This window comes from Panthera uncia, chromosome A2 (genome assembly GCF_023721935.1).
Source record: "Panthera uncia isolate 11264 chromosome A2, Puncia_PCG_1.0, whole genome shotgun sequence".
NCBI lineage: Eukaryota > Metazoa > Chordata > Mammalia > Carnivora > Felidae > Panthera > Panthera uncia.
The window spans coordinates 109349828-109374896 of NC_064816.1; the positions used below are offsets into that span (position 1 = coordinate 109349828).

Consider the following 25069-nt stretch of genomic DNA (forward strand, 5'->3'; position numbering starts at 1 on the left):
ATTGTAAAAGAGGTTACAATGTTAAAGGGATTTTTTTTTAAATTATCTTTACTTGAAGGATAGTTGACACATTAGTTTCAGGTGTACAACATAGTGATTTGACACTTGTATACATTATGAAATGCTTACCATAGTAAGTGGTTACCATCTGTCACTGTATAAGATTATGACTATATTCTCTGTGCTTTACTTTACATCCCTATGACTTTTTATTTTATAATTGTAAGTTTGTACCTTTTAATCCCCTTCATTTAAGCCCATCTCTCTATCTCATTCCCTTCGGGCAACTGCCAGTTTGCTGTCTGGATTTATGAGTCTGTTTCTGTTTTGTTTTGCTTGTTCATTTGTTTCGTTTTTTGGATTCCACACATAAGTGAAATCATATGGTATTTTGTCTTTGATCAGACTTACTTCACTTAGCATAATACCATCTAGTTTCATCCATCTTTTATAAATGGCAGAATTTCTTTCTTATTTTATGGCTGAGTAATATTCTATTGTCAGTATATACCATATCCTCTTTGTCTGTTTATCAGTGGTCACTTGAGTTGCTTTCAGATCTTGGCATAGGAGTGTGTATGTCTTTTCAAATTAGTGTTCTTTTTCTTCCCAGAAGTGCAATTACTGGATTGTATGGTATTTCTATTTTAATTTGTTAAGGAACCTTCATATTATTTTTTACAGTACTTAACACCAATTTATATTCCCACCAACAGTTCCCTTTTTCCTCCATCCTCATAACAATTATTTTTTTGTCTTTTTGATATTAGTCATTCTGACAGTTGTGAGGTGATAGCTCATTGGAGTTTTGATTTGTATTTCCTTGACAATTAGTGATGTTGAGCATCTTTTCATGTTATCTGTTGTCCATCTCTATGTCTTCTTTGGAAAAATGTCTTTTCTGGTTCCCTGCCCATTTATTAATCAGGTTTTTTTTTGTTTTTTTTTTTTTTGTTTTGTTTTGTTTTTTTTGGTGTTGAGTTGTAGGAGTTCCTTATATATTTTGGATGTTAACCCCCTTATCAGATACATCATTTACAAACATTTAAGGGGAATCTTTGCCACATCCCCTGTTCTGACCCCGAAAGGACTGTATTTAGTCTTGTTAACTCTTCTTACATTTTTATTCTTCTTCTGATGGTTTCTAAATAATATGCTTATGTTGTTATTGATCTGTCAATATTAGGCACTATCTCTTGACTTCTTACATTAAGAGTTAAGAAATTACCTCACTTTACATCATCTTTTGACATTCAGGTTTTTTTTAACTTAGTGCCGGCCTGACACAGTCTCTTGACTTAACCACCCTGTGTTAGAGATACTAGCATTCACCTCTTAACTTCTCTTACCTATTTCTCTTCTCTTTTTCTTCATGTTAAAATGTTTACTTTCTCTTAAATAAGCACTGTTGCCGTTTTTTTGTAGCTTAGTTCTTAAAGTAGAAAACCAATAAATAATAATGTTATGACTGTGGTGTGATGAGTCTGATTATATATCTTTTCCTGTTTTTTTCTTCAGGTGTCTAAATTCCTTTTTTTACCCTTGCATTGGCTAACTTTATCACCTCCTTTTGTTATTTAGCCTTTTCAAAAATAGTATTAATTCCATCCAATTTATCCTTTCACTTGGAGGTTCCAGCTTTCTAATCAGTCGGATTCTTCTGTAAGGTTGCTGCACACGATAATCTTGAGACTTTTCTTCCCTGCTGTACTGGTTTTGATCCAGTGTTCTCAAGATCTCCTCTCTTCATTTTTCTTAGTTTACTTGATTGCCAGAAAACATTCTGAAATGCTTCCTACAGTAAAGCTCTAGGAAGTAAATTTGTCTGAAAATGTCTTTCTTCATTAAAAAAAAAAAAAGTTTTTGAGAGAGACCTCGCATGTGCGCACAAGCAGAGGAGGGATAGGGAGGAAGAGAATTTCAAACAGGTTGCACGCTCAGCTCAGAGCCTAACGTGGGGCCATGATCCCACAACCATGAGATCGTGATCTGAGCCAAAATCAAGAGTCAGATCCTCAGCTGACTGAGCCATCCTGGACCCCTGTCTGAAAATGTCTTTATATTGCTTTCCCAGTTAATAGATGGCTTGGCTAATATAACAGAATTGTAGGTTGAAAATGATACTTAAAACATTAGTGGCACTGCTCTATCATTTTCTTGCATTTGTTTTATTAATATGAAGTCCATTGTTATTCTTCTCTTCCTTTTTTGTAGGTGACCTAATTTCCCCTGTCAGCTTTTAAAAGCTTGTTTTCTTATTTACTTATAATTTTTACCCTGAAATAGTTTTACAGAAGAAGTTGTGAAGATAGCATAGAGAGTTCTTACATCCCTTTCACCCAGCTTCCTCTAATGCTAACCTCTTCCATATTCCTGTAATTTATGAAGACTAAGAAGTTGATATTGGTATAATACTAGTAATTAAATTACAGACTTTTCCACAAATGATACCTTTTCTGTTCCTGGATTCAATCCATAACACCACATTCTATTTATTTGTCGTGGCTCTTTAGTCTCCTGTAATCTGAAATTTCCTTACTCTTTTTTTTATTGATGTACTTTTTTTTTTTTTTTGGCTCACCTTGACACTTTTGAAAGTTAGGTATTTTGTAGAATATCCCTCAATTTGTGTTTGTCTGGTATTTTCTCATGATTAGAGTGAGGTTACGAATTGTTGTTGGGAAGAATATCACAGGTATCATTGCCCTTCTTCATCGCATTGCATCAGGAAGTACACGATGTCCGTGTATCTTATTGTTGGTGAATTGGTTAAGATCTTGTGTGCCAGGTAGCTCCACTGTGAAGTTGTTTCTTCTTTCCATACAGTGTTTATTGGAAGCAAGTTACTAAGTCTGGTCTACACTAAAGGGGCGGTGAAGTAAACTCTACCTCTTGGAGGGACGAGTGACAAAGAATTTTTGGATGTACTGTAAAACAACCACTGTAATTAGTAAATATTTCTCGAGAGGGGGTAGGGCAGGGGGAAGGTCGTATTCTTCAAGTCTATGCAATTATCCTGTTTCTCTGTAAAGAAAATCCTGTTTCCCTTTTAGTATTCCTCATTGTTTCTTGCCTGCAGCAATTACTTTATTGTGTTAAAGGTCATTTTTTATTTCCCTTTTTTGCTTCTCCAGTTTTTAGTTTTGATTCTTATACAAGGAAGATTTATACCTTCTTCCCCAATTATTTGTTTATTTGTAATCCAGCATGGACTCTTGAGTATTTATTTTATTTTGTGGGTTATAATACAATATTGTCATTATTTTCTGGCTCACATTGTTCCATCTTTGACCAGTTGGAAGTTGTTTTAGATTGCTGCCTCTATCCTTTTTGACATGCCCCCATTCTTTTGTTTTGTCTTGTTTTTTTAACTGCAAGAGCCTCTTTTAATCTTTGTTTTTTTAATTGCATAATTATGTATGTTTGCATAGTTTTTCATTTATTGTGCAAACCTGTTGGACTTTTCCACTCAGGGTTCACCTTCATCCCCTTTCTACCTTTTCTCTCATTTTCCCTTTTTTATTCTCTATTCTTTTTGCAGTCTTACTTTGTCTAAGTGGGATGCCTCTACATTGATTTTTTTTTTTTAACATCTTACAGCTTTTTTTTTTACCTTTTAATTTCCTGTGTGATTTCTTAAGTTTATACTCAGATATGTCTTCTGATTTTTTTTCTTCCAAGAGTGCTTTTCTACTGTTTTCTTTTTTGTAGCATACTCTTCTCATTGTATGGATGCAGGAGTTTGCTGAAAATCTGAGTTTTCCAGCTAAGTATTTTTTTTAATATTTATGTTTCCTCCAAGGTAATTATTTTTTTTTTTTTTTTTTTTTTTGTCTGTACCTTGCTTTTTCCCATGTTATAGGCTTTCCTGAATTGTCCAGTGGTCCTTGGCCTTTATTCAAGTTGATGATGGTGATTGGTAACTATGTTGGAATGAAGGATTAAGGAAGTTTTATGAACTGGTGGCTTTCATTTTAGGCAACTGGGCAGGGATACTGTGTTATAATGCAAGATACCTAATTACCAAAATACTGTAATGTACTGTGGGGTAACATTTCTTTTTTTTTTTTTTTTTTTAATTTATTGTTTAATTTACATCCAAGTTAGTTAGCATATGGTGCAACAATGAATTTAGGATGCCCTTTTTACCCATTTAGACCATTTGCCTCCTCCTACAACCCCTCCAGCAACCCTCTGTTTGTTCTCTATATTTAAGAGTCATTTATGGGGGCACATTTCTGTAGATAAAAATCATCAAATGTTTTGACCCAATTTTTTGATAGTAGGATTAATGATCCATGTACAGACTTTAATTTACTCTTTTATGTTCCATGTTTCCCTCTCACCGTTTTGAGTCCAATATTTCTACACAATTCTATCGAAGACAGATGGGCTCTCTTCTAGATATATCTTCTTCCTTAATAGTCTGTATTCTAGTCTGCAGAAATTTGATAAAATCAAAACTTATATAGCATTGCATAACACAAGTGAGTTTCACAGGAATTTTTCCTCCTTTGTCTCCTAGCAATGACCCTGTGGGCACTGAATAGCTGTAATACATAGCAAACACCATATACATCCAGCCTGAGAACTGAGAAGAGAGGCCTCTCTACCCTGAGGCCAACTCTGTTTGTAGGTTGTGCTGCAGTAGTGGCAGCAGAGACCTGAAAACCTGAGAAAATACCTGCCATCTCTGTCCAAAGAAACCCAGAAATGGGGCCCTTGGTTTCTATTGAATATGAGGAGGGTCACTATTATTTTACTCCATTGCTATTTTAATCTGAAGGCCCTGACACTATTGTGTATGTACAGAATGGTGTAGGATGCCTCAAGAATTCTGGCTTTCTGGCAGGAGGAACCAAGAAGAAGGGATATCAGTTGGAAAGTATGAGGGAAATTTTGGAGAGATCTGTGAAAGGTGATTCCCTAATTTCATGTATGGAACAGAATAAATTCTGGGCTCACCCGTGAGCTGCACATGCACAGAATAGACCCAAAGAACCATAACAAATGCTTCAAGAAGTGAACTGTCTTATAAACCACTACCTGATTGCCAGAATGTGCTGAGCAGACCTAAACATAACAAAGTCTTTGAAAATGATTTAATGTGGGAACCCGTAAAGAGGGCAAGATAGAACTAGTCTGAAACCAGATAGGTCAGTTGCCTACTAAAACAAAAACAAAAACTTAACATTCCCCAGAGGATTCTTTAACAGGATGCAAAGTCACCACAACATAATACCCAAAATGTCTGGGATACAACCGAAAATTATTCAACATACTGTGACTCAAGTAAAGTTGACTTTGTGACTTTGTGACTGTGTCAAGATGATCCATGTGTTGGAATTATCAGTGACTTTAAAGCAGCTATTATAACCATCATTCGTGGACTAAAGGTAGACATGTTTGAAATAAAAAGAAAGGCAGAAGTTTTCAGAAGCAAAATTGAAACTCTAAAAAAGAACTAAATGGTAATTTTGGAACTGAAAAAAAAATGCATTATGCAAAGTTAAAAATTCATTATATGTGCTCAACAGCAAATAGAGATAACAGAGAAGAGTCACTGAAGTTGAAGATAGTTCACTAGAAATTATAGTGTAAAGAACAGAAAAGAAAAAAGATCAGGGGAAAAACATGAACTAGGTCTCAGGGACTTGTGGAACTTACAAAGTTGGTTGTCATTGGAGTTCCAGAAGGAGAGGAGGAAAAGTGTGATGTAGAAAAATCTTTGACAAAATAACGAACTGGGACTTCAGCCATTATTAGGTGTAAATTATAGATTTAAGATGCTTGTTGAATTCCAAACAGGAATTGACAAGAAATCATGCCCAGATACATGATAATCAATTTGCTAAAAATCAAAGGTAAAGAAAAAATCTGGAAAGGAGTCTGAAAAAATGACACATTGTGTATAGAAGAACAGAAATTTGAACGATGAATAATTTCTCTTCAGAGAATATGGAGGCCAGAAAAAGAAAAGAATTGCCAACTCAGCATTTTATATCCAGTGAAAGTATCCTCAATAAGAAAGGCAAAACAAAGGGATTTTCAGATGAAGAAAATCTACGAATTTGTTGTCATGTTTTATGACATTTTATGATCTTTATCTGCTAAATATTTATGATATTTATCTACTCAAAAAAAATGCTAAAAGTTTTTTAGGCTGAAAGGAAATCATACCAGAGAAATTTAATTTAAAAAAAAAAAAAAGCAAAATAAATGGTAAATACTTGGGTAAATATAGCAGACTGTTATTCCTCTGCTTAAATTTTTAAAAAATGTTTGTTTAAAATAAAAATCTTAATACAGGTATATTTCATTGTATGTGAATGTAATATATGTGGTAAATACAGTGTAAAGTGGAGAGGGTAAAGAGTCTATATGGTTGAAACTTCTTTGTTTTACTGTGAAAATCTAGAAGTTGGTATATGTGTTATGAAAAGTTAGATATGCATATTGTAATCCCTTTTATTGGCTGCTAAAAATACAGAGATTTGGGGAGGGGGGTAAGGAGAATAAATTAAAATAGAATGCTAAATAATACTCAACCCAAAAGAAAGGAGAGAAGGGAAAAACAAAAGTGAAAAACAGGACAAAAATGGAAAACAGATACCAAAATGATAGACTTAAATATAATCAATAATTATGTATAATACAGACAAAATAGACTTCATAGGACAATGAAAATTACTGGATATGACAAGACATTTCTTAATGATGGAATGGCTCACTTTCCACATAGGCATAACAATTCTAAATACAATAGGCACTTAACAACAGAGCTCTAAAACGTATGAAGCAAGAACTGATGGAACTAAAAGGAAAAATAGACCAATCCACAATTAGTCTTGTAGAGTTGACACTCTTTTCTTAGTAATTGTTACAAGTAGACAGAAAAGTAGAAAGGATATAGAACATTATCAGTCAAATTGCACTAACTGACATTCATAGAACACTTTAGCCAATTGCAACAGAATATTTTATATATGAGTACATGGAGCATTCTTGAAGATAAATTATGTTCTTTGCCATGATATACACCTTAACAAATTAAAAGAATAGAAATCACACAAAGTATGTTCTCAGATCATAATAGAATTAAACTGTAAGTCAGTAACAAAAATACCTGGGAAACCTTCAAATTTTGGAAACTAACCAAGACGTTTCTGACTAACCCTGTGCGTCAAGAGGATATCTCAAGGGATACTACAAAATATTTTCAGTTGAATGAAAATACATATCAAAATTTGTGGGATGTAGGTAAAATAGTACTTGGAAGGAATTTATGGCATTGAATGTTTTTATTAGTAACAAAGAAAGGTCTTAAGTCAATAATTCTTAAATAGAATGAGCTTGTACCTTAAAGAACTAGAAAACAAATGAATCAAACCCAAAACAGGAAGTTACGAAGCAATAAAGAGGACAAATAAAATTGAAAATAGAAAAATTAATAAAGATCATTCAAACCAAAGCTAAGTTTTCTTTGAAAAGGTAGAATTGAGAAGTCTAGCCAGATTGGCCAAGAAAATTTATCAATGCCAGGAATGGGAAAGGGAGATATTATTAGAGCTCCTACAGACAATATAAAAGTAAAGGAATGCTATGAATAATTCTACACTCTGAATTAGATGACTAAGATGAAGTGGATCAACTCCTTAAAAGACACACAAGTGATCAATACTTGCTCAAGAAGAAATAAATAATATGAATAGCACCATATGTATTAAAGAAATTGAATTTTAACTAAAAACTTTTGACAAAACCGTAGGCTCAGAAAGAAAACCTTATTGGCAAATTCTACTATATTAAGCAATTAATGATACCAATTCTGCAGTCATTTTTAGAAAATAAATGAGGGAACACTTAAGTATTTTATGAGGCCTTCATTAACTTGATACTAAAACCAGAGAAAGACATTACTAGTGAAGAAGAAAAAAACTTAACAGACCAGTATCCTCATAAATACAAATGTCAAAATCCTCAACAAAATATTAAACCACGTCCAGTAATATATTAAAAAGACTAATATATCATGAGCCAGTTGTGTTTATTCCAAGAATGAAAGCTGATTGAACATTCCAAAATCAGTCAATGTAATTTACCATATTAACAAGAGAAAGAAAAAAAATCATATGATTACTTAAATACATACACCAAAAGCATTTGGGAAAATCTGCATTTGGTTTGATAAGAACTCTCAGCAAACTTAAGAATTAAAGGTTATATCCTTAACCAGGTAAGGGGTATTTGTTAAAAACTTATAGTTAAGTTTTTACTTAATGATGGAGGACCTAATACCCATAGGATAAGGAACAAGGCAGAGATGTCTGCTTTTTCTTTTTCTTTTTTTTTTTTTTTTAATCAATCCTCTTCACCATTGTACTGGAAGTCCTACCCAGTACACTAAAGCAGGAAAAGACATATAGATTGTAATGAAAGAATTAAGTGTCTTTATTTGCAGACACCCTGGTTGTCTATTTAGAAAAACCCTGGTATCTATAAAAAAGTCTGTTCATACAAATAAATGTGTTTTTAATACAACACCAAAAGTACAATCCATAAAAGAACTGATAAATTGGACTTGATAAAGACAAAAACTTTTGCTCTGTTAAACATTTTGTTAAGAAAATGAAAACACGAGACACACACTGAGAAAATATTTGGAAAAAAAAAAAACATATCTGACATGTACTTTCATCTAGAATATATAAGGAATTCTCACACCTCAACAATTTGTAAACAAAAAACCCAGTTTTTAAAAATTGGCAAAGGATTTGGACATTTCACCAAAGAAGATATACATGTGAAAAGCACATGAAAATATTCCACATCACCTGTTATTTGAGGAATGCAAATTAAAATTGCAACAAAATACCAGCACACTTCTGTTAACATGGCTAAAATTAAAGACAAGGACACCAAAATCCTGACAATTAGAACCATTGGCAAGAATGCCAAGCCATTGGAAATGCAAAATGGTACAGCATCTTTGGAAACATTTTGGAATTTTCCTATAAAGTTAAACATATATTTAGCAAATATGACCTAGCAATCTACTCTTGAGTATTCACCCCAAAGAAATAAAAACTATGTTCACACAAAAAGCTATGTGTATATGTGTAGCAGATTTTATTTATAATCACCTTAAATTGGAAATAATCCAAATATTCAACTGGTAAATGGATAAAAAACTGTGTTATATTGTTGGAAGAGGCAATTGAGAGGACTTGACTGCTGGTTGACCTGCAAGCTGAACCTGTGTAATCAGAGGCTTCTCACCTCCCTCCCGTGTCCTTGTAATATACATTGTGCCCACTCTTCCCACATTGGGAGCTATTCTAAGGATGTAGCCTTGAGAGAGAGCGGTGTTGAAACCATCTGGACAGTGTATGTCACTGAACCCAGTTAAGACTTCTGTGTAAACTTTTAAGATTTGGCAAGTGGGTACAGAGATCTATTCATCTGAAGGCTATCCAAAACAAGCCTCATAAGTAAGTTCCCTTTCTTGTAAGTTAAAACTTGCACCTACCAATGTGGAATGGTCTGCCTCTTTTGGTTTCTTCTTGCCCTTTGTGTAAAGGGCCAATTTGTGAACCAACACATATCTATACAAGAGAGTACCACTCTTCAACACAGAGGAATGCATTATTAATATACACAACCACAGGGGTAAAATTCAGATGCATTATGTTAAGTGAATGATCCTAGCATCAAAAGCCTACCTATTATATGACTTCATTTATATGACATTATGGAAAAGTAAAAACTATAGAGACAGAGAACAGATTATTGTTTTCTAGGGTATAAGGGTGAAAAAGAGAATTTAACTATAGAAAGGCTTTGTGAAGGAATTTTTGAAAGTGATAGCAACTCTTCCATATGTTTACTTTGTTGATGACTAAATGATTTAATACATTTGTCAAAATTCACAGAGCTATGTACCAAGAATAATTTTACTGTATATAAATTAAAACAAAGTTTTTAAAGTGTGAGACAAAGTCTTATCTTTGAGAAATTAAATTGTAAAAAGGGAGATTTTTTTTTTTTTTTAAGAATCCAAAGCCATTTTCATATGCTTCATACATATGCTTCAATATCATACACTTCTCTTAACTCTTCCAAGGATAATATTTGAGCCAGAGGAACTTCTAAAAATGATTATGTGCAACCCTGTCATTTTATAAATAAGGACTAACCTGAAGTCTTAGGAGGTTGATTGATTTCTTTACTAAGGCCCAAACTTAGTTCCTTGAGCCAAGTTGAGAGATTCATGATTAATAAGAATAAGCCATGGGAGTAGTAAACAAATTGAGACTAAAATTTCTGGGTCCTTTCAGTGTGCAGGGATTTTTCTAAATGCTTTTTTGCATTCATTTTCTAATTTAATCCTTTGAGCAATAACATAAAATAGGTATCTCTGTTATTCCTAGTTTTAAATGAAGAAACTAAGAATTGGATAGAGAAGTTGCCCAAAGTTCATGGCTAGTAGGTGAAGCAAAATTAAAAAATTTTTATCCTGATCTAGGATCCAATTCATACAAAAAAAGAAAGTAGCATATGTCAAGACCTATAAACAGTTCAGTGTTTGGGAACCATAATATTTGTGACAATAGATTAAACAAAAAAGGTTGGCAGAGTCCAGTTACTGTAGGATGTTATATACTATTTAATTTTTTTTTCCACAGCCATAGGAAATAGGAAACCACTGAAAGTTTCCAGCAGTTAATCAGGTAGTCATCTTTTTATTTTAGACCATTTGGTATTTGTATGGAGAATAAATTCACAGGGAGTAATATTGAGACCAATTATCAAAGACAATTGTTAAGATCCTAAGTAAAACAGAAGTTGTAACAATATATAGGGACCCATTCCAGGAAATGTTTGTGTAGTAAAATTGACAGGACATGGTGATTATTAAATGTGAGAAAAGAGATAATTGGTACCAGTGATAACTGCTACCAAATGAAATGGAGAATACAGGAGAAGAATAAGTATATTGTAGAATTTTCTACCTCCCTTCACTTCTCTCAGTTTTGTTTCTTATGCTTCAGGGCTCTATTGTTATGTGCATGTATATGTATGATTGCTATATCTTCTTGATGGGAATGAGTCTTTTATCATAAAGTGTCCTTGTTTGTAGTTACTATTTTTATCATATTGGTCTGTTAAAACAACTATTTCAGCTCTCATTTGCATGTTATATCTTTTTTCCATCCTTTTACTTTTAGCCCATTCATGCTTGAGTTTAAAGTGAGCCTCTTTAGACAGCATAATAGTTGGATCATGTTTTTCTTTAATTTATTCTGGCAACCTCTGCCTTTTAATTGGAGCATTAATACATTCATTTGATGGAATTACTGATGAGGGCTTCCACCATTTTGGTATTTGTTTTCTGTATGGTTCTTTTTTGTTCCTGTATTCCTCTGTTATTGGCATTTGGTGTTAAATAGACCTTGTGTATTATTTTAATGTCATTTCTTTATAATAATGTTAATATATTATTTTCTTAGTGATTGCCTGCTTTGGGGATTACAGTTCACATATTACAATAATCTAGGTGTACCAATCTACTAGCAATAAATTCTTCAAGTTTTTATTAATCTGGGAATATCTGAATTTCTCATTTTTGAAAAATAGTTTTGCTGTATATAGAATTCTTGGTTGACAGGACTTTCCTTGTATCATCTCAGTGCTTTCTGGCCTCTATGAGCTCTGATAAAAAAAAAAAAAAATCAGCTGCTATTATTTGACAATCCTTTGTAGGTAATGCATCACTTCTCTTGCTACTTTGTAGATTCTCTTTGTTTTTGACTTTAAGCAGTTTGTGATATGTCTAACTGGTAATCTCTTTCCATTTAACCTATTTGGAGCTTATTGAGTTTCTTACATGTGTACATTAATGTTTTTCATTAGATGTGGGAAGTTTTCAGTTATCCTTTCTGCATATATTCTCTCTTTATATATCTTGGAACAATAAATCTCTCACTCTTTGTGTGTATGTTGGAGTGCCCTTCAATACTCACCCAGACAGTTGACGACTCTGTTTTAGCCTTCCCTTTCTGCTTATGCAGAGCCTCAAAAGTTAAGCACACATGGGGCGCCTGGGTGGCGCAGTCGGTTAAGCGTCCGACTTCAGCCAAGTCACGATCTCGCGGTCCGTGAGTTCGAGCCCCGCGTCAGGCTCTGGGCTGATGGCTCGGAGCCTGGAGCCTGTTTCCGATTCTGTGTCTCCCTCTCTCTCTGCCCCTCCCCCGTTCATGCTCTGTCTCTCTCTGTCCCAAAAATAAATAAAAAACGTTGAAAAAAAAAAATTAAAAAAAAAAAAAAAAGTTAAGCACACATGAGAGTTTGGGCCTTCTCAGGCTTTTCCTGAGCAGGCTCACAGCTTTCATTTCCATTTTCATTTCATTTCATTTTTTATTTTAGAGAGAGAGAGTGTGTAAGCTGGGGAGGGCGGCAGAAGAAGAGAGAATCTCAAGCAGGCTTCACACTCCATATAGAGGACACCACAGGGCTCGATCCCACAACCTGAGGACCATGACTTGAGCCGAAATCAAGAGTCAGACCCTCAACCTAAGCCACCCAGGTGCCCCCAGGCTCACGCTTTAAAGTATATATGTGGCCATCTAGATTCCAAGGAAATGACAGAGCTTTTTTTCAAAGCCACTATGGGTATTTTATCTCCCAGCTCCTCCTTTTAAGCTTTTTGTTCAGTCTTTCTGTTTGTCCCAAGTGTTAATCCATTGCCTGGGGCATCCATGAAGTTAAAACTCTTAACCTGCAATTGTTTAGACAAACACCTGTTCCTTTCTGGCCCTGAAAAGACTTTTCACATTGGACTGCCTCCAGGTCAGGTTCAGTACAATAGTTTTCAAGTGAAGCCCTCCAAAGAACCACTAGACAGATTAGACAGGTCACGTAAGGCAATTCCTTGGAAATGAGGTTTTGAAAGAGTTCCAGCTCTCTTCTCCCTCTGGTAGCTAGTGGGCCTTCTGGGGAGTTTAAGATGGAATTAGGGAAGTTAAAATACCATAAAATTTGCTGTTCTAATCAAGATTCAGCCATTTTTCTTTAATAAACAATGATGAATTTTGTGATATTTTAAATGATGTAAATGGCATATCTCAGAGATGTTGAATTCCCAGTTGGGTTTAGAAATCTGGATCTTGAGGTCATTGTTCATTTATAGATCACAGTTAAAACTATTAGAGTAGATAAGATTGCTTTAAAAAAGCATTTGTGATAAAATTGACCATATGATTCCTATATTCAAATAGATAATTGCTGAGTGAAGAAATGAAAACTTACTCATAATGCAAATTGATGTCCTTATAAGTCTCAAGTCTCAGCCCATCACTCAGAACAACCTTGCAAGCCTATTTTTTGGGGTCAGATTCCACTTTTTTTTTTTTTTTAATGTTTACTTATTTTTGAGAGAGTGAGCACGTGCGAGCAGGGGAGGAGCAGAGAGGGAGACAGAGGATCCAAAGAAGGCTCTGTGCTGACATCAGAGTCCGATGCAGATCTTAAACTCAGAAACCAAACCGTGAGATCGTGACCTGAGTAGAAGTCAGATGCTTAACCGACTTAAGGCACCCAGATGCCCCAGCTTCCACATTATTTTAATAATTATCTAAATCTACTTGGAGTGCCTGGCTGTCTCGACCGGTGAAGCGTGTGACTTGGTCTCAGGTTGTGAGTTTAAGCCTTGTGTTGAGTGTAGAGATTACTTAACAATAAAATCTTAATAATAGTAATCATCATCTCAGTCTTTTTGAGTCTTATTTCCATTGTCCTTCATACTCAACCTCCCTTTACTCCTAGTTTCTCTAATTTGGGAAGATGTAAGCCACATGACTTACCTGAAATTATTTTTCCTTCCCCTTTTAATTTACTTTTATCTACAGGTAATGACAGAGGAGAAATGAAGGTACTCATGAAAGATTCATTTAGATATTCTAGGCTGGGTAGGTAAAAAAGAGTATCCGGAGGGACCAATAGGTTATAAAGGTGTTGGAGGTGAGGGTTACAGGGGCCAACAGGCCTCCCAGTTTGAATAACTAGGCTTCTTAGAAAAAAATTGAAAAATTGTTTATTTAATGTGGGTTGTAAATAAATGGTATTATTGTTACTAAGAAATTGTGTATGGTTGACCCTTGAACAGCACAGTTTTGACCTGCTCAGGTCCACTTATATGTGGATTTTTTTTTTTATATATATAAATACTGTAAAGTACTATAAATATCTTTTTCTCTTCCTTATGATATTCTTCATAATGTTTTCTTTCTTCTAGTTTACTTTTTAAATTTTTTAATGTTTATTTATTTTTAAGAGAGAGAGAGACAACATGAGTGGGGGAGAGGCAGAAAGAGAGGGAAACACAGAATCCGAAGCAGGCACCAGGGTCTGAGCTGTCAGCACAGAACCCAATGCTGGGCTTGAACTCATGAACCGTGAGATCATGACCTGAGCTGAAATCAGATGCTTAACTGACTGAGCCACCCAGGCGTCCCTCTAGTTTACTTTATTGTTAGAATACGGTATATAATATTTTTAACACAAAATATGTGTTAATTGATTATTTATGCTATTGGTAAGGCATCTGATCAACAATAGGCTATTAGTAGTTAAATTTGGGGCAGTGAAAAGTTACACACAAATTTTCATTTGTGCAGGTATGGGGGTCGGTGCTCCTAACCCCTCTGTTTTTCAAGGGTCAAACTGTATATGCTACACATGGATATTTGATAAAAGTTATTCATGAGCAAAGGGGTATGTTTTTTACTTAGTTATAACAAATGCCAGACATTTAAAAATGTCCCTGTCGTGTGTTAAATTGTGTGTCTCAGAGGGATATGTTCAAGTCCTAATCTCTGGTGAATGTGACCTTATTTGGAAATAGGTTTTTTTGCAGATTAAATAAAGATGAGGTCATACTACACACAGTGACTAAGATTTAGGACCTAGTGGACCCTAAATCCAATTACTGAGTAATGTCTTTGTAAGAAGGGAAGACGACACAGAGACACTTCCCACGTGAAGACAGAGGGAGAGATTAGAGAGATGCAGCTACAAGCCAGTGAATTCCAAGGATTCCCAGAAGTCACCAAAGCTGGGATAAGGCAAGAAAAAATTCTTCTCTAGAGCCTTTGGTGGGAGCATTGCCCTACTGACACCTTCATTTTCGACTTCTGGCATCCAGAACTTGAGAGAATAGATACCTGTCATTTGGAGCTACCCAGTTTGTATGGGCTTTCTTACAAAAGCCCAGGGAAACTAATACAGTCACTTGGTTCCTGAAATTAATTTTAATCTAAATATAAAAAATTAATTTATTTTTTTTCAAGTTTAGTCTGAGAGAGAGTGAGTGAGCGTGCTCCAGAGGGGCAGACAGAGAGAGTGAGAGAGAGAGAGGGAAAGAAAGAATCCCAAGCAGGCTCCACATTGTCAGTGTGGAGCCCAATACAGGGCTCAAACCCATGAACTGTGAGGTTATAACCTGAGCCAAAATCAGGAGTTGGTCACTTAGCCGACTGAGCCACCCAGACGCCCCTAAAAAACTAATTTTAATTTCTAAATATATTATCAAATGACAAATTTAGAAATAACATTAATTCACAAAGTATGTTTTATGCATTATATTAGCTTAGATTTGAGGGTAACATGTTGAAAACAGATGAAAGGCAGAACTATGATAGCAAGATAATTGGCTCTTGATGGTACTTCAAATAAATAAAGCTTAAAAGAGCTGATTTATTGCATTCATTCACATCTGTGATTCCATTTGACAATCAGGTTTTTTTCTGAGAGAGATTACTGTTGAGAATATTATGCTAAGAAGTAATCTAATGTAGTTTCTAAATATGAATCTTCTACTTAAATCCTTTTAAAAGACTACCGTATTTTAACAATCATGTAATACAACATGGCCTTCTCTTAATAACCTAGGTAAAAGAAGCAATTCTTTTATCTATACTCAGTTAAACCAAAATTGTTTGAGTTATGTTCTTGATATTTTGTGGTAGAAATAAAATTTGGGGGACACCTGGGTGGCTTAGTTGGTTTAGCATCTGACCCTTGATTTTTGGTTCAGATCATGATCTCACAGTTCGTGAGTTAAAGTTCTGCACTGACTTCACACTGACAAGGTGCGAAGCCTACTTGGGATTCTGTGTCTCCCTCTCCCTCTGCCCCACTCGTTCTCTCTCTCTCCTTCCCTCAAAATAAATAAAGTTTAATAAAAAAGAAATGAAATTTGGAATTTGTCCTTAACATGCTTTGGGTACCTGTAATGAAGATACTTCACAGATTTTGAACCATATAGATCAGCCATCATTTATTTCCTTATTATGCTTTAATTTTTTTCGAGGTTCTGACTTAAGTAACTCTTAGTTTTCTATTGCTGCCATAACAAGCTGTCTCAAATTTAACAGCTCAAAAGAACACACATTTATTGTATCACAATTTCTTTAAGTCAGAAGTCTGAGTAGGCTTGGTCTGGGTCCTCCACTTAGTGCCTCACAAAGTCAAACTCGGGTGTCAGCTGGGCTATTCCTTACTGACAGCTGTAGGAGAAAATCTGCTTCCAAACTCACTGACACTGTCAACCAAATTGTTTTTGCTCTTGAAGGACACAGGTCCTTGTTTCCTTGCTGGCTTTCAGCTGTGGGCTGTTGTTTGCTCCTGGAGGCTGTCCACATTCTTTCTCATACTTTCCATGTGGCACCCTTCACCAATAGCAGGTCAAATCCCTTTCATTTCTAATCTCTCTGATTTTTCCTTCTGCAACTCTGACTCCACCTGAAGAAAACTTAGCTGTTAACAGCTCATGTGATTAGATTGGGCCCGCTCAGTTAAATCAGAATAATCTTCCCGTATTAACCTCTGTTATCTTCGTTACATCCCTTGCCGTGTAATAAAACATATTCACAAGTTCCAAGGGATTAGGGCATGGACACCTTTGGGAGCCATTCCTGCCCGTCCTAAGTAATCTAGTATCAAGTTTCAGTTTTTATTTGTACTAACTATAAAAGTATTAATCTCCTAAGAATAATTATAAAATAACATAATTATAAATATAAGGAAGATACTGTATTACATTAGTACAGGAACTCTGACTTCCTTGCAATAAAGAGGAATGATAATTTTGGCCAACAATAAGAAATTTAGAAATTGACACCACAGAAAACACTTCTTTGTGGAAAAGGATAGCACAATAAAATGTCATTTCCCTAACGTTAGTTTAATTGCGTAGCGTAACTTACTTTGAGATTCTAGCCAACTTTCATTGCTTAAAATTAATTGACACCCACACCAGTTAGAAGTAGACAGACTAAAAAGGTCCTCATACAAATGCTGTCACCATGATATCTCACGTATCTTACAGTTTGCCACTAGAGTATCTAGGACTTGTATTTCTTAATTGTTACTGATAGCTCCATGTGGTTGCAAATGACTATCTTAAGATAATGGGATCTTAAAATGTCAGAGACTCTCACCTGTTCACTTTTGTATCACTGTTGCTTGGCACATTGTGGATACTGAACAAATATTTGTTGAAAAATGAGTTCACAAACATCACCACAGCTAACAAAGACTTATTAAACAACTACTGTGTACAGGTTGATCACCCATTTGATTCAGGGCTTACTAAATGATCTTGTGTCTTCAAGCCATCACCACCTGATTTCTTGTGATTATTCCTGGCCATTGTTGTTATAAAAGAACGGAGGACTGTAATTGCACTTTGATGGTGTAGCATTAAAAACCCAAACTAGAAATACAGTGCCTTGAATCCTGCTGTGATACTAATAAGTTCTTTGATTTCCCAAGAAGATTAATTAATTTCTGCCCTCAGCTCACAGATTTATAAAATGAAAATGTGAAATAAGATCTTGAAGCTTTAAAATTTGTAAATTATGAATTTTTCTTTTGAAGTAAATGGGAGACTTGAAATAGAGGAGTTCAAGATTGATCTTAACCGAACACCCTCATTTAATCATTTTTTGGCCTTTTCTATGTATCAGCATTCAGGAAAAATAAATGTTTTTGAGAATTTTGTCTAAACCATGTACTTATCCTTTCATTTAATTTTTCAAGACTGAAAGAGAAAGTTTAAATGAGATATTGCTAATGTAATTTTTTTAGAAAATAGAAGCAAACACAAAGATGTGGGGGAATTAGCTGATATGGATGGACTTGAACCTATAGATTTTCTATTGGTAAGTCAAAAGCAAGGCCAAGTAAAGAAGTCAGCCAAACTGAATTTCCTTATTATTCAAGTCCTAGTGTCAGACTTGGAAAACATTTCTTTCCCTTAAGTAACAAACTTAGAGGAAAGGACTGAAGCTAATAGTTGATCTGTTGTGAACACGACACACCACTTAACCACATTTTTTTGTGCCCCATCTATTATGCACAGAAGTGAAATGTCTTTTTTCTTTTAAGGTAACGTTTAATTTGTTTTTATTCAAAAACAGAGAAGTAGTTAGTTCCTGTGGAGCTATCTTACATCTTAAGGAGAGCATATTTCAGGGTCACTTTGTATACGAGAACCTGACAGCCTTATTCTGTGAGACGTACAAATTATTAAATTTGAAACGCAGTATTCACCTTACTCTCATTTTTGCCTTGTGAAGAAACTCAGTGCACTATTAAATTATTAACTGATTTTATTTGAGGTAGTTCTAAGATAGTTTTTTGCCTCCAGGCATTATTAATTTTTTTTTTTTAACGTTTATTCATCTTTGAGAGAGAGGGACAGATCATGAGTGGGGGAGGGGCAGAGAGAGGGAGACACAGAATCCGAAGCAGGCTCCAGGCTCCGAGCTGTCAGCACAGAGCCCGACGCGGGGCTTGAACTCAGGAACCGCGAGATCATGACCTGAGCCAAAGTCAGACACTCAACCGGCTGAGCCATCCAGGTGCCCCTGCCTCTAGGCATTATAATTAAAACAGAGGCAGTAGGTAGTAAAGAGTAGACATGAGCCTTGAACTATATATTGTTATACCTGGAAGAGATTTTTGAGATTCTGTTAGAAATCCTCCTACTTTCAACTGGTCTGGGTGGCTCAGTCAGTTGAGCACCCAACTTCAGCTCAGGTCATGATCTCACGGTTCTGGATTTTGAGCCCTGCATCAGATTCACTGTCTGTCCGGATCCTGCTTTGGATCCTCTGTCCTCTCTCTCTGCTCCCCAAAATAAATAAACATTCAAAAAAAAAAAAAAAGAAATCCTCATTTCGTAAATGGGGAAACTGAGGCACAGAGTGGCTCTTTAACTGGCTTCAGCTTTTACTTCCAGTTCTTAGCAGAACCAAGACTTTAACTCAACTCATTGATTCCTAGTCACATGCTCTTTCCTGTTCTGCGTTGCTCGTTTGATAGCATTTTAAAATAAAACAGAATGAAAGTATTTTGCATCTGGTCAAAAGTTAAACAAAAGTATAGTATGACCAGAAGAGAAATTATTTAACATTATTATTTCATTTAAATAAAGTATGTGTGACTTCATTCACTGTTTTTTTGTTTAGGTGAAAAGAGGTTTGAATGCCCGGAATGTTCTAAAAGGTTTATGCGGAGTGATCATCTCTCCAAACATGTCAAAACGCACCAGAATAAGAAAGGTGGTGGGACAGCTCTTGCCATTGTTACCTCGGGAGAACTGGACTCATCTGTTACAGAGGTGCTTGGCTCCCCAAGAATTGTCACAGTTGCAGCCATTTCTCAAGATTCAAACCCAGCAACTCCCAATGTTTCAACCAACATGGAAGAATTCTGAAAAGTTATTTATAACAGAGACCTCTAGTGCTGCACTTAAGTTTACACACCTTTGAAAATCTGGAAATGGGCTGGTCAAGTGGATTACAGAGTAGGAAATCAATCATGTTTTCATTCTTGGCTTCTTTATATATTCCAAGATTTGGGGTCAACATGTGAAGTGTTGAATTTTTAGAAATACAAAAAGCATACTGATGTACTGGTAACAGAAAAGTATTTCCTCCATACTATAAGTTGTAGCCATTTGGAAATATATCACATAATCTTTAAACTGAATTTTCCCCTCTCTTAACATCATGTGTTAACATGTTTAAAAAGACAGACCTCAGTAGTTTGCAGGCTGGACCTTAAGTGGACTTGTTTTCTTTGGAAGTACTTTGTTATAAATTCAGTCAGTAATAATTTTATGTAGATTTTTTTTCTATAGCACAGAAAACAGTTAACTGATGATAGGGATAATATTTTATTTCCTTAGCTTGTTTTTTGGAAAATCAACCGAAAATAGTTTTGGCCGTCTTTTCTAAATGTTAGAAATTCTTCAACAGTTGAATTAGGTAAGTTCCACAAAAGTAATCTGAGATGCATCTCAGATCTTTATTACCACTACATTATAGTAGTGTGTATGCAGACAATCAGTGAAGTCCAATTACTTTCTCCATTTGGAGACACAAGAGGAACTTAGAGCTAAACTTTAGGTTAAATTTTAGATTGAAACCTTAGGAAAATACTGGGGTGGGGAGGGTGGTTGAAACAAACTCATAATAGCTTCAGGAAAATAAAATGAGGCAACCTAACATATGTAAGTTTTGAAGTTAGGATTGATGATATTCCTAACCCTAGGTTGAACCACAAAATTCATTTTAAATGTTTATATTGGAAATATTTGCCTAGAGTATAAATCATTCTGTAGTTTCATATTCTGTAAATATGAGTTATGTTGACAATGTGCAGAATTCTTTATGCTTTGACTTGGTAGCCAAAGAAAGAATTATCACACTTTTTTTTGTAAGGCCAGCAGAAAATTATCTTTTAACTACGTTACAATTTCCGTTTTCCTCTCTACTAAAATTTCGCCAACCCCATTTTATTTCTAGTACTGTGTTAGAAGGCTGGTTACGAATTTATAACATAGAAATATCTTTATGTTATGCCAATAACTGAATTTTCCCTAAAGAGACAGCCTAACAGATATATAATGATGTGATACTATGAAGCACGTTATTTTTTAAAAATCAGAATAACTTTCAAATAAATGACTAAGGAAAAAAATTATATTTTATTGTTTATGCAAGGATCTTCTAGGAAAGGTGGCCAAAAGTCTCCTATGAAACAAATTTGGATTATACCAACAGTTTAAGTATTAGTAAGATATTTCTCACTTTAAAAATGTATTTACCTGGAAACATAATGGAATTGGAATTGACCATTTGAAAACTAAAACTTTTAACTGCCTGGTTTATTAACATTATTAGTTTGGGGACCGTTTGAATAAAGGTACGTGTTTTCTTGTGCATTTCTCTATTGTTTCAGGAAAAGTACTACTCCTGCGAATTCTCTTCCAGAATCGTGGTGTTTCTTGTCTTTTCGATGAAGGAGAAATACTGTAGCGATCACTGTTTACACTGTGCACACTTCGGGCCAGCCCTTTGTAGCGCTCTGTAAAGCTGGAGGCCTTTTGTGCTTTCAGTTTGTATAAAAAAGCTTTGAGATTAAAGGAAAAAAAAATTTTTACACTGTGGTTATAAATTTCAAGTTTCTTAAAGCTTTTGTAGACTTGTAACAAAGTCTTTAAATTTTAGTTGGATTTTGTAAATTGTTTTGTATATTTTATTTAATGTACTCTTAACAACTGATGTATCTGGCTTTAAAACATCAGAATCAGTTTGTTGTTTTGTTTGGTACAGAGGAGCATTTGGTCGTGTGAATTTTAATTTTATTATATAGGAGCTGAAACATCAAATATATATTTTATCTATCATTATGCTACACAATCAGTGCTATAAATTTTTTTATGCAAAGAAACTTTCCTAATGTTCGAATCATGTTTCCTCAAAGTGACACTTTTCGTTGTTGTTAATACCAAGTATGAGCTCTCTGCACCGTTATTCCATGAACCGGTTTTAATGCATACCTGTGTATGCTCATCAGAAATGGAAGTTATTTTTTAATCAACAATGAGGCCTATTATAAATTTAACAAACTGAATCTGGATAGCTTTATAGCATATAAAATACATTAATTTGTGTTAGCAGGTGCACATTTCACCACTGAAATGAGAACTATTTTGACAGTCTGTTCTGCATACCATTCTGAATCCACTTTTCTGTCTTATAAGAATCGTAAATTTCAATGTCCTTTATTTGACTCAGTGGGATATAGCTGTTATAAGTAATAGGGCACAGATGTGCAGTAGAGTCATATTTAATGGCATTTCACTGTTCATTCCCTTTGCCACCGTTATAAAACTTTTCTTTATTGTAATTATCAGTGCAAAGCTATGTATTTATCATGGTAGAACTCCAGTGTTAGAATAGTTTTTTCTTACAGTATACTTTCTTTGGTTAGGTTTGTGTATGTGTTGCTGATTACATTAGAACTTGATGTTAAGTCATTATTTATCACACTCTCATGAGAGCAGTAATAAAAGTGTGTAATCTAGGAGAAAAAGTTAATTTGTCAAACTTAGATAAGCATGATGTTTAGGTCCTATTTTTCAATTTTATAACTGTTTTATTGCAACAATATTTGTATTTAAGTCTTCATTTTAATGCCTTGTGGTGTTTTTTTATGCATGTCACTAAGTTGTCATCCCACATAAATTGATGTGCAGCATAGGGTATTAAATCTACATAATGATTTTAAAACAGAAATAGTTGATGGTAAAATATAAATGTTTTGCAAAAATTCCTTATAAAAAGTTTTGTAGTAACATTTCACTTGTAAATTTTTTTTGTAAAAAAAAAAAAAAGAAAATGAAAAAAAAAGATGAATCCAGAAAAAAACCTGTTTCCCATATCCTAGAATTTAGACAATTATTCTGCCAGCAAAGCCTCTGGGGCTGTAATTGACATTTTTACAGTGCTGATTTGTATAAAATTTGTTTTTTGTGGATTTGGAAATAAAATCATGTACAAGTTGTTGCCTGCAATAACAATTGCAAGTAACCTATTAAAAATTCCCTTGAGTTTAACATGTTTCTTCATTTAATTATGTATACTATAAAGCAGCAATAAATTATTTGAAGTATCAACCTTCTTATCACGGTGAACACTGGGAAGTAAATGCTTCTCACTAGAAAACGTATTGGCAACTCTTCATAATTCCTGGTATAAGATCTGGTCACCATTTCTCTGAACATACTGCCAGAGAACACCGATGCAGATTTCATGTTAATTTGTAGCCATTGCCCTAGACATTTATGGAAATTAAAATTTGATTTAGGACATTTTTTACTTAAATGTTTTTAAAGCAGTAAATGTTAGGAAATTGTAGGAAGAGCTAAAAACGAACACATAATTAAAATACTATTTAAGCTCACAGAAATACTAAGAAGAAGCAGAGTATGCCACATAAATGCCACAAAATCTGTAAGCAAAAGCTGTTGTCTTTTCCTCCGGGGAGAGCCCTACAGATCTCATAAAGAACCTTACTAACATGATGAATACATTATTGTAACAACTTCACTTATCAGATTTCCAAGCTCAGGCCAGATTAGATGATACCGCCAAGTGAGGGGCGGGGGCTGGTGGGGGCGGGGGGGTTAGGCAGCAAGGGAAGTCCCCTGGCTCACTGGCAGAAGACTCCAGAAAGAGTCTTTTTACATCTAGTAATCCAGAGCTAGCTCTATAGGTTGCCTTGTACAGGAGAGCCCAAAGGTAAAGGTATGTTTATGTTACAACTCAGTGTAGTGTAGTATCTGTGTGTTCATAACAATAACTGAATCGAGAAACGGTTAAATTTGTGCTATTATGCCAAACAAGACCAGTTACAGAGTAAATTGTTCAAGAAATTTGTGTCAAATTAAAGATGATTAAATTACCAGAAAAAGTCACATTTGGAAGTTTCAGGATGATACTGCATAAAAGAAATGATTGTGAAATTGGAACATTAAATTTTTTTTTTTTTTTTTAATTTTTAGTATGATAATACCAGTTTGATTCTTGGGACTTCTTGGGACTTCAACCACATAACTATGAACAAGACTGAATGGAAGAAAATCAAAAGTAATGTTTTTTACTTTATCATAGATTATTGATGTAAAACATTTGGGGTAATGAGCAGGGAAAGGTGAAGCGGTGCTGGGAGCAAGACTGTAATATAGTGTGGTTCACAGTGCTGTTGGTGAGGATGATTTCAAGTCCAGAAGAAAGGATCGCGTGTTGAGTATTTTTATTTAAAAATTCAGATGCTTAAGGGATCCAAGAACTTAAGGTATGTGCAAGAAGCGCAAAATACTTTATTCAGTATATCTGAATCATGTGTTAACTGTATTTATTGCCCAAGCAATAATAACTTTACTGTGCACACAACCAACTTGTAATTGTGTCGCAGGATTTTTAAGGTACATATTTTGGTTCTTTGCAGAGTAGCTAATTAGCATAGGCCTCCAGCTGTGTTCCTCCTAGCAGCAGGTGGCAATCAATTTATTTGTGGATACCTGAGAGTAATCTCAAGTACAAATAGTAAGAAAGAAGGAGGGGAGAAGAGAGGAAGGAAGACATCTTGAAAACCTTTATTTTTGTCTGAGCTAATAGTTTGGATAATGCTGGGATAATTTCTCCTGGAAGAAAAAAAATGTTCCAATTAATAGGGTTATTACTAGATTTTAGAATTTTAATTATACTCCAAGTTTTCATGTATTTAAACACAAAAAACACAATGCTGCTTATAATACTTTGGCCCAGAAAAGCAATTTATGTTTGCATGTACATAGAGTGCAACTGTTTATAGTAAGGATTTGAATTAGTACATTTATTAGACCATAGTGACATAAAACCTGTTCTCTTTAAACAGAAAAGGCATTTTTATGCTAAATCATGTATCACTATCCGGCCTACAATTAAGTGCAGATACTGAAGCCTTAAGTACATTGTGCATTTCCTAGAGAAGTCGACCAGGAAAATTGGGTGAAAGTCAAGCAAAATTTTCACATAAGCTTGTTTTGAAATATTTCATAAAAACAAAAATACCATAATAAAAAATTTAATTCAAGGAAACAATAGATGTGTTTCCCCCAATTACCAATACTCCCCTTGCATAACTGGCACTATTTAAAATTTTTGCTCAATGT

The 25069-nt window shown here is 34.6% G+C and overlaps 1 protein-coding gene across 1 annotated transcript in view; it reads left to right on the forward strand.

Moving 5' to 3' along the window:
- Positions 1–22969, forward strand: part of SP4 (Sp4 transcription factor) — an 82746-nt gene extending 59777 nt beyond the window's left edge. The window contains exon 6 of the mRNA XM_049641603.1: positions 19533–22969. Coding sequence (XP_049497560.1) covers positions 19533–19780 — 248 coding nt within the window. The 3' untranslated portion in view covers positions 19781–22969. The remainder of the gene's footprint in view (positions 1–19532) is intronic.
- Positions 22970–25069: the final 2100 nt, after the last annotated feature.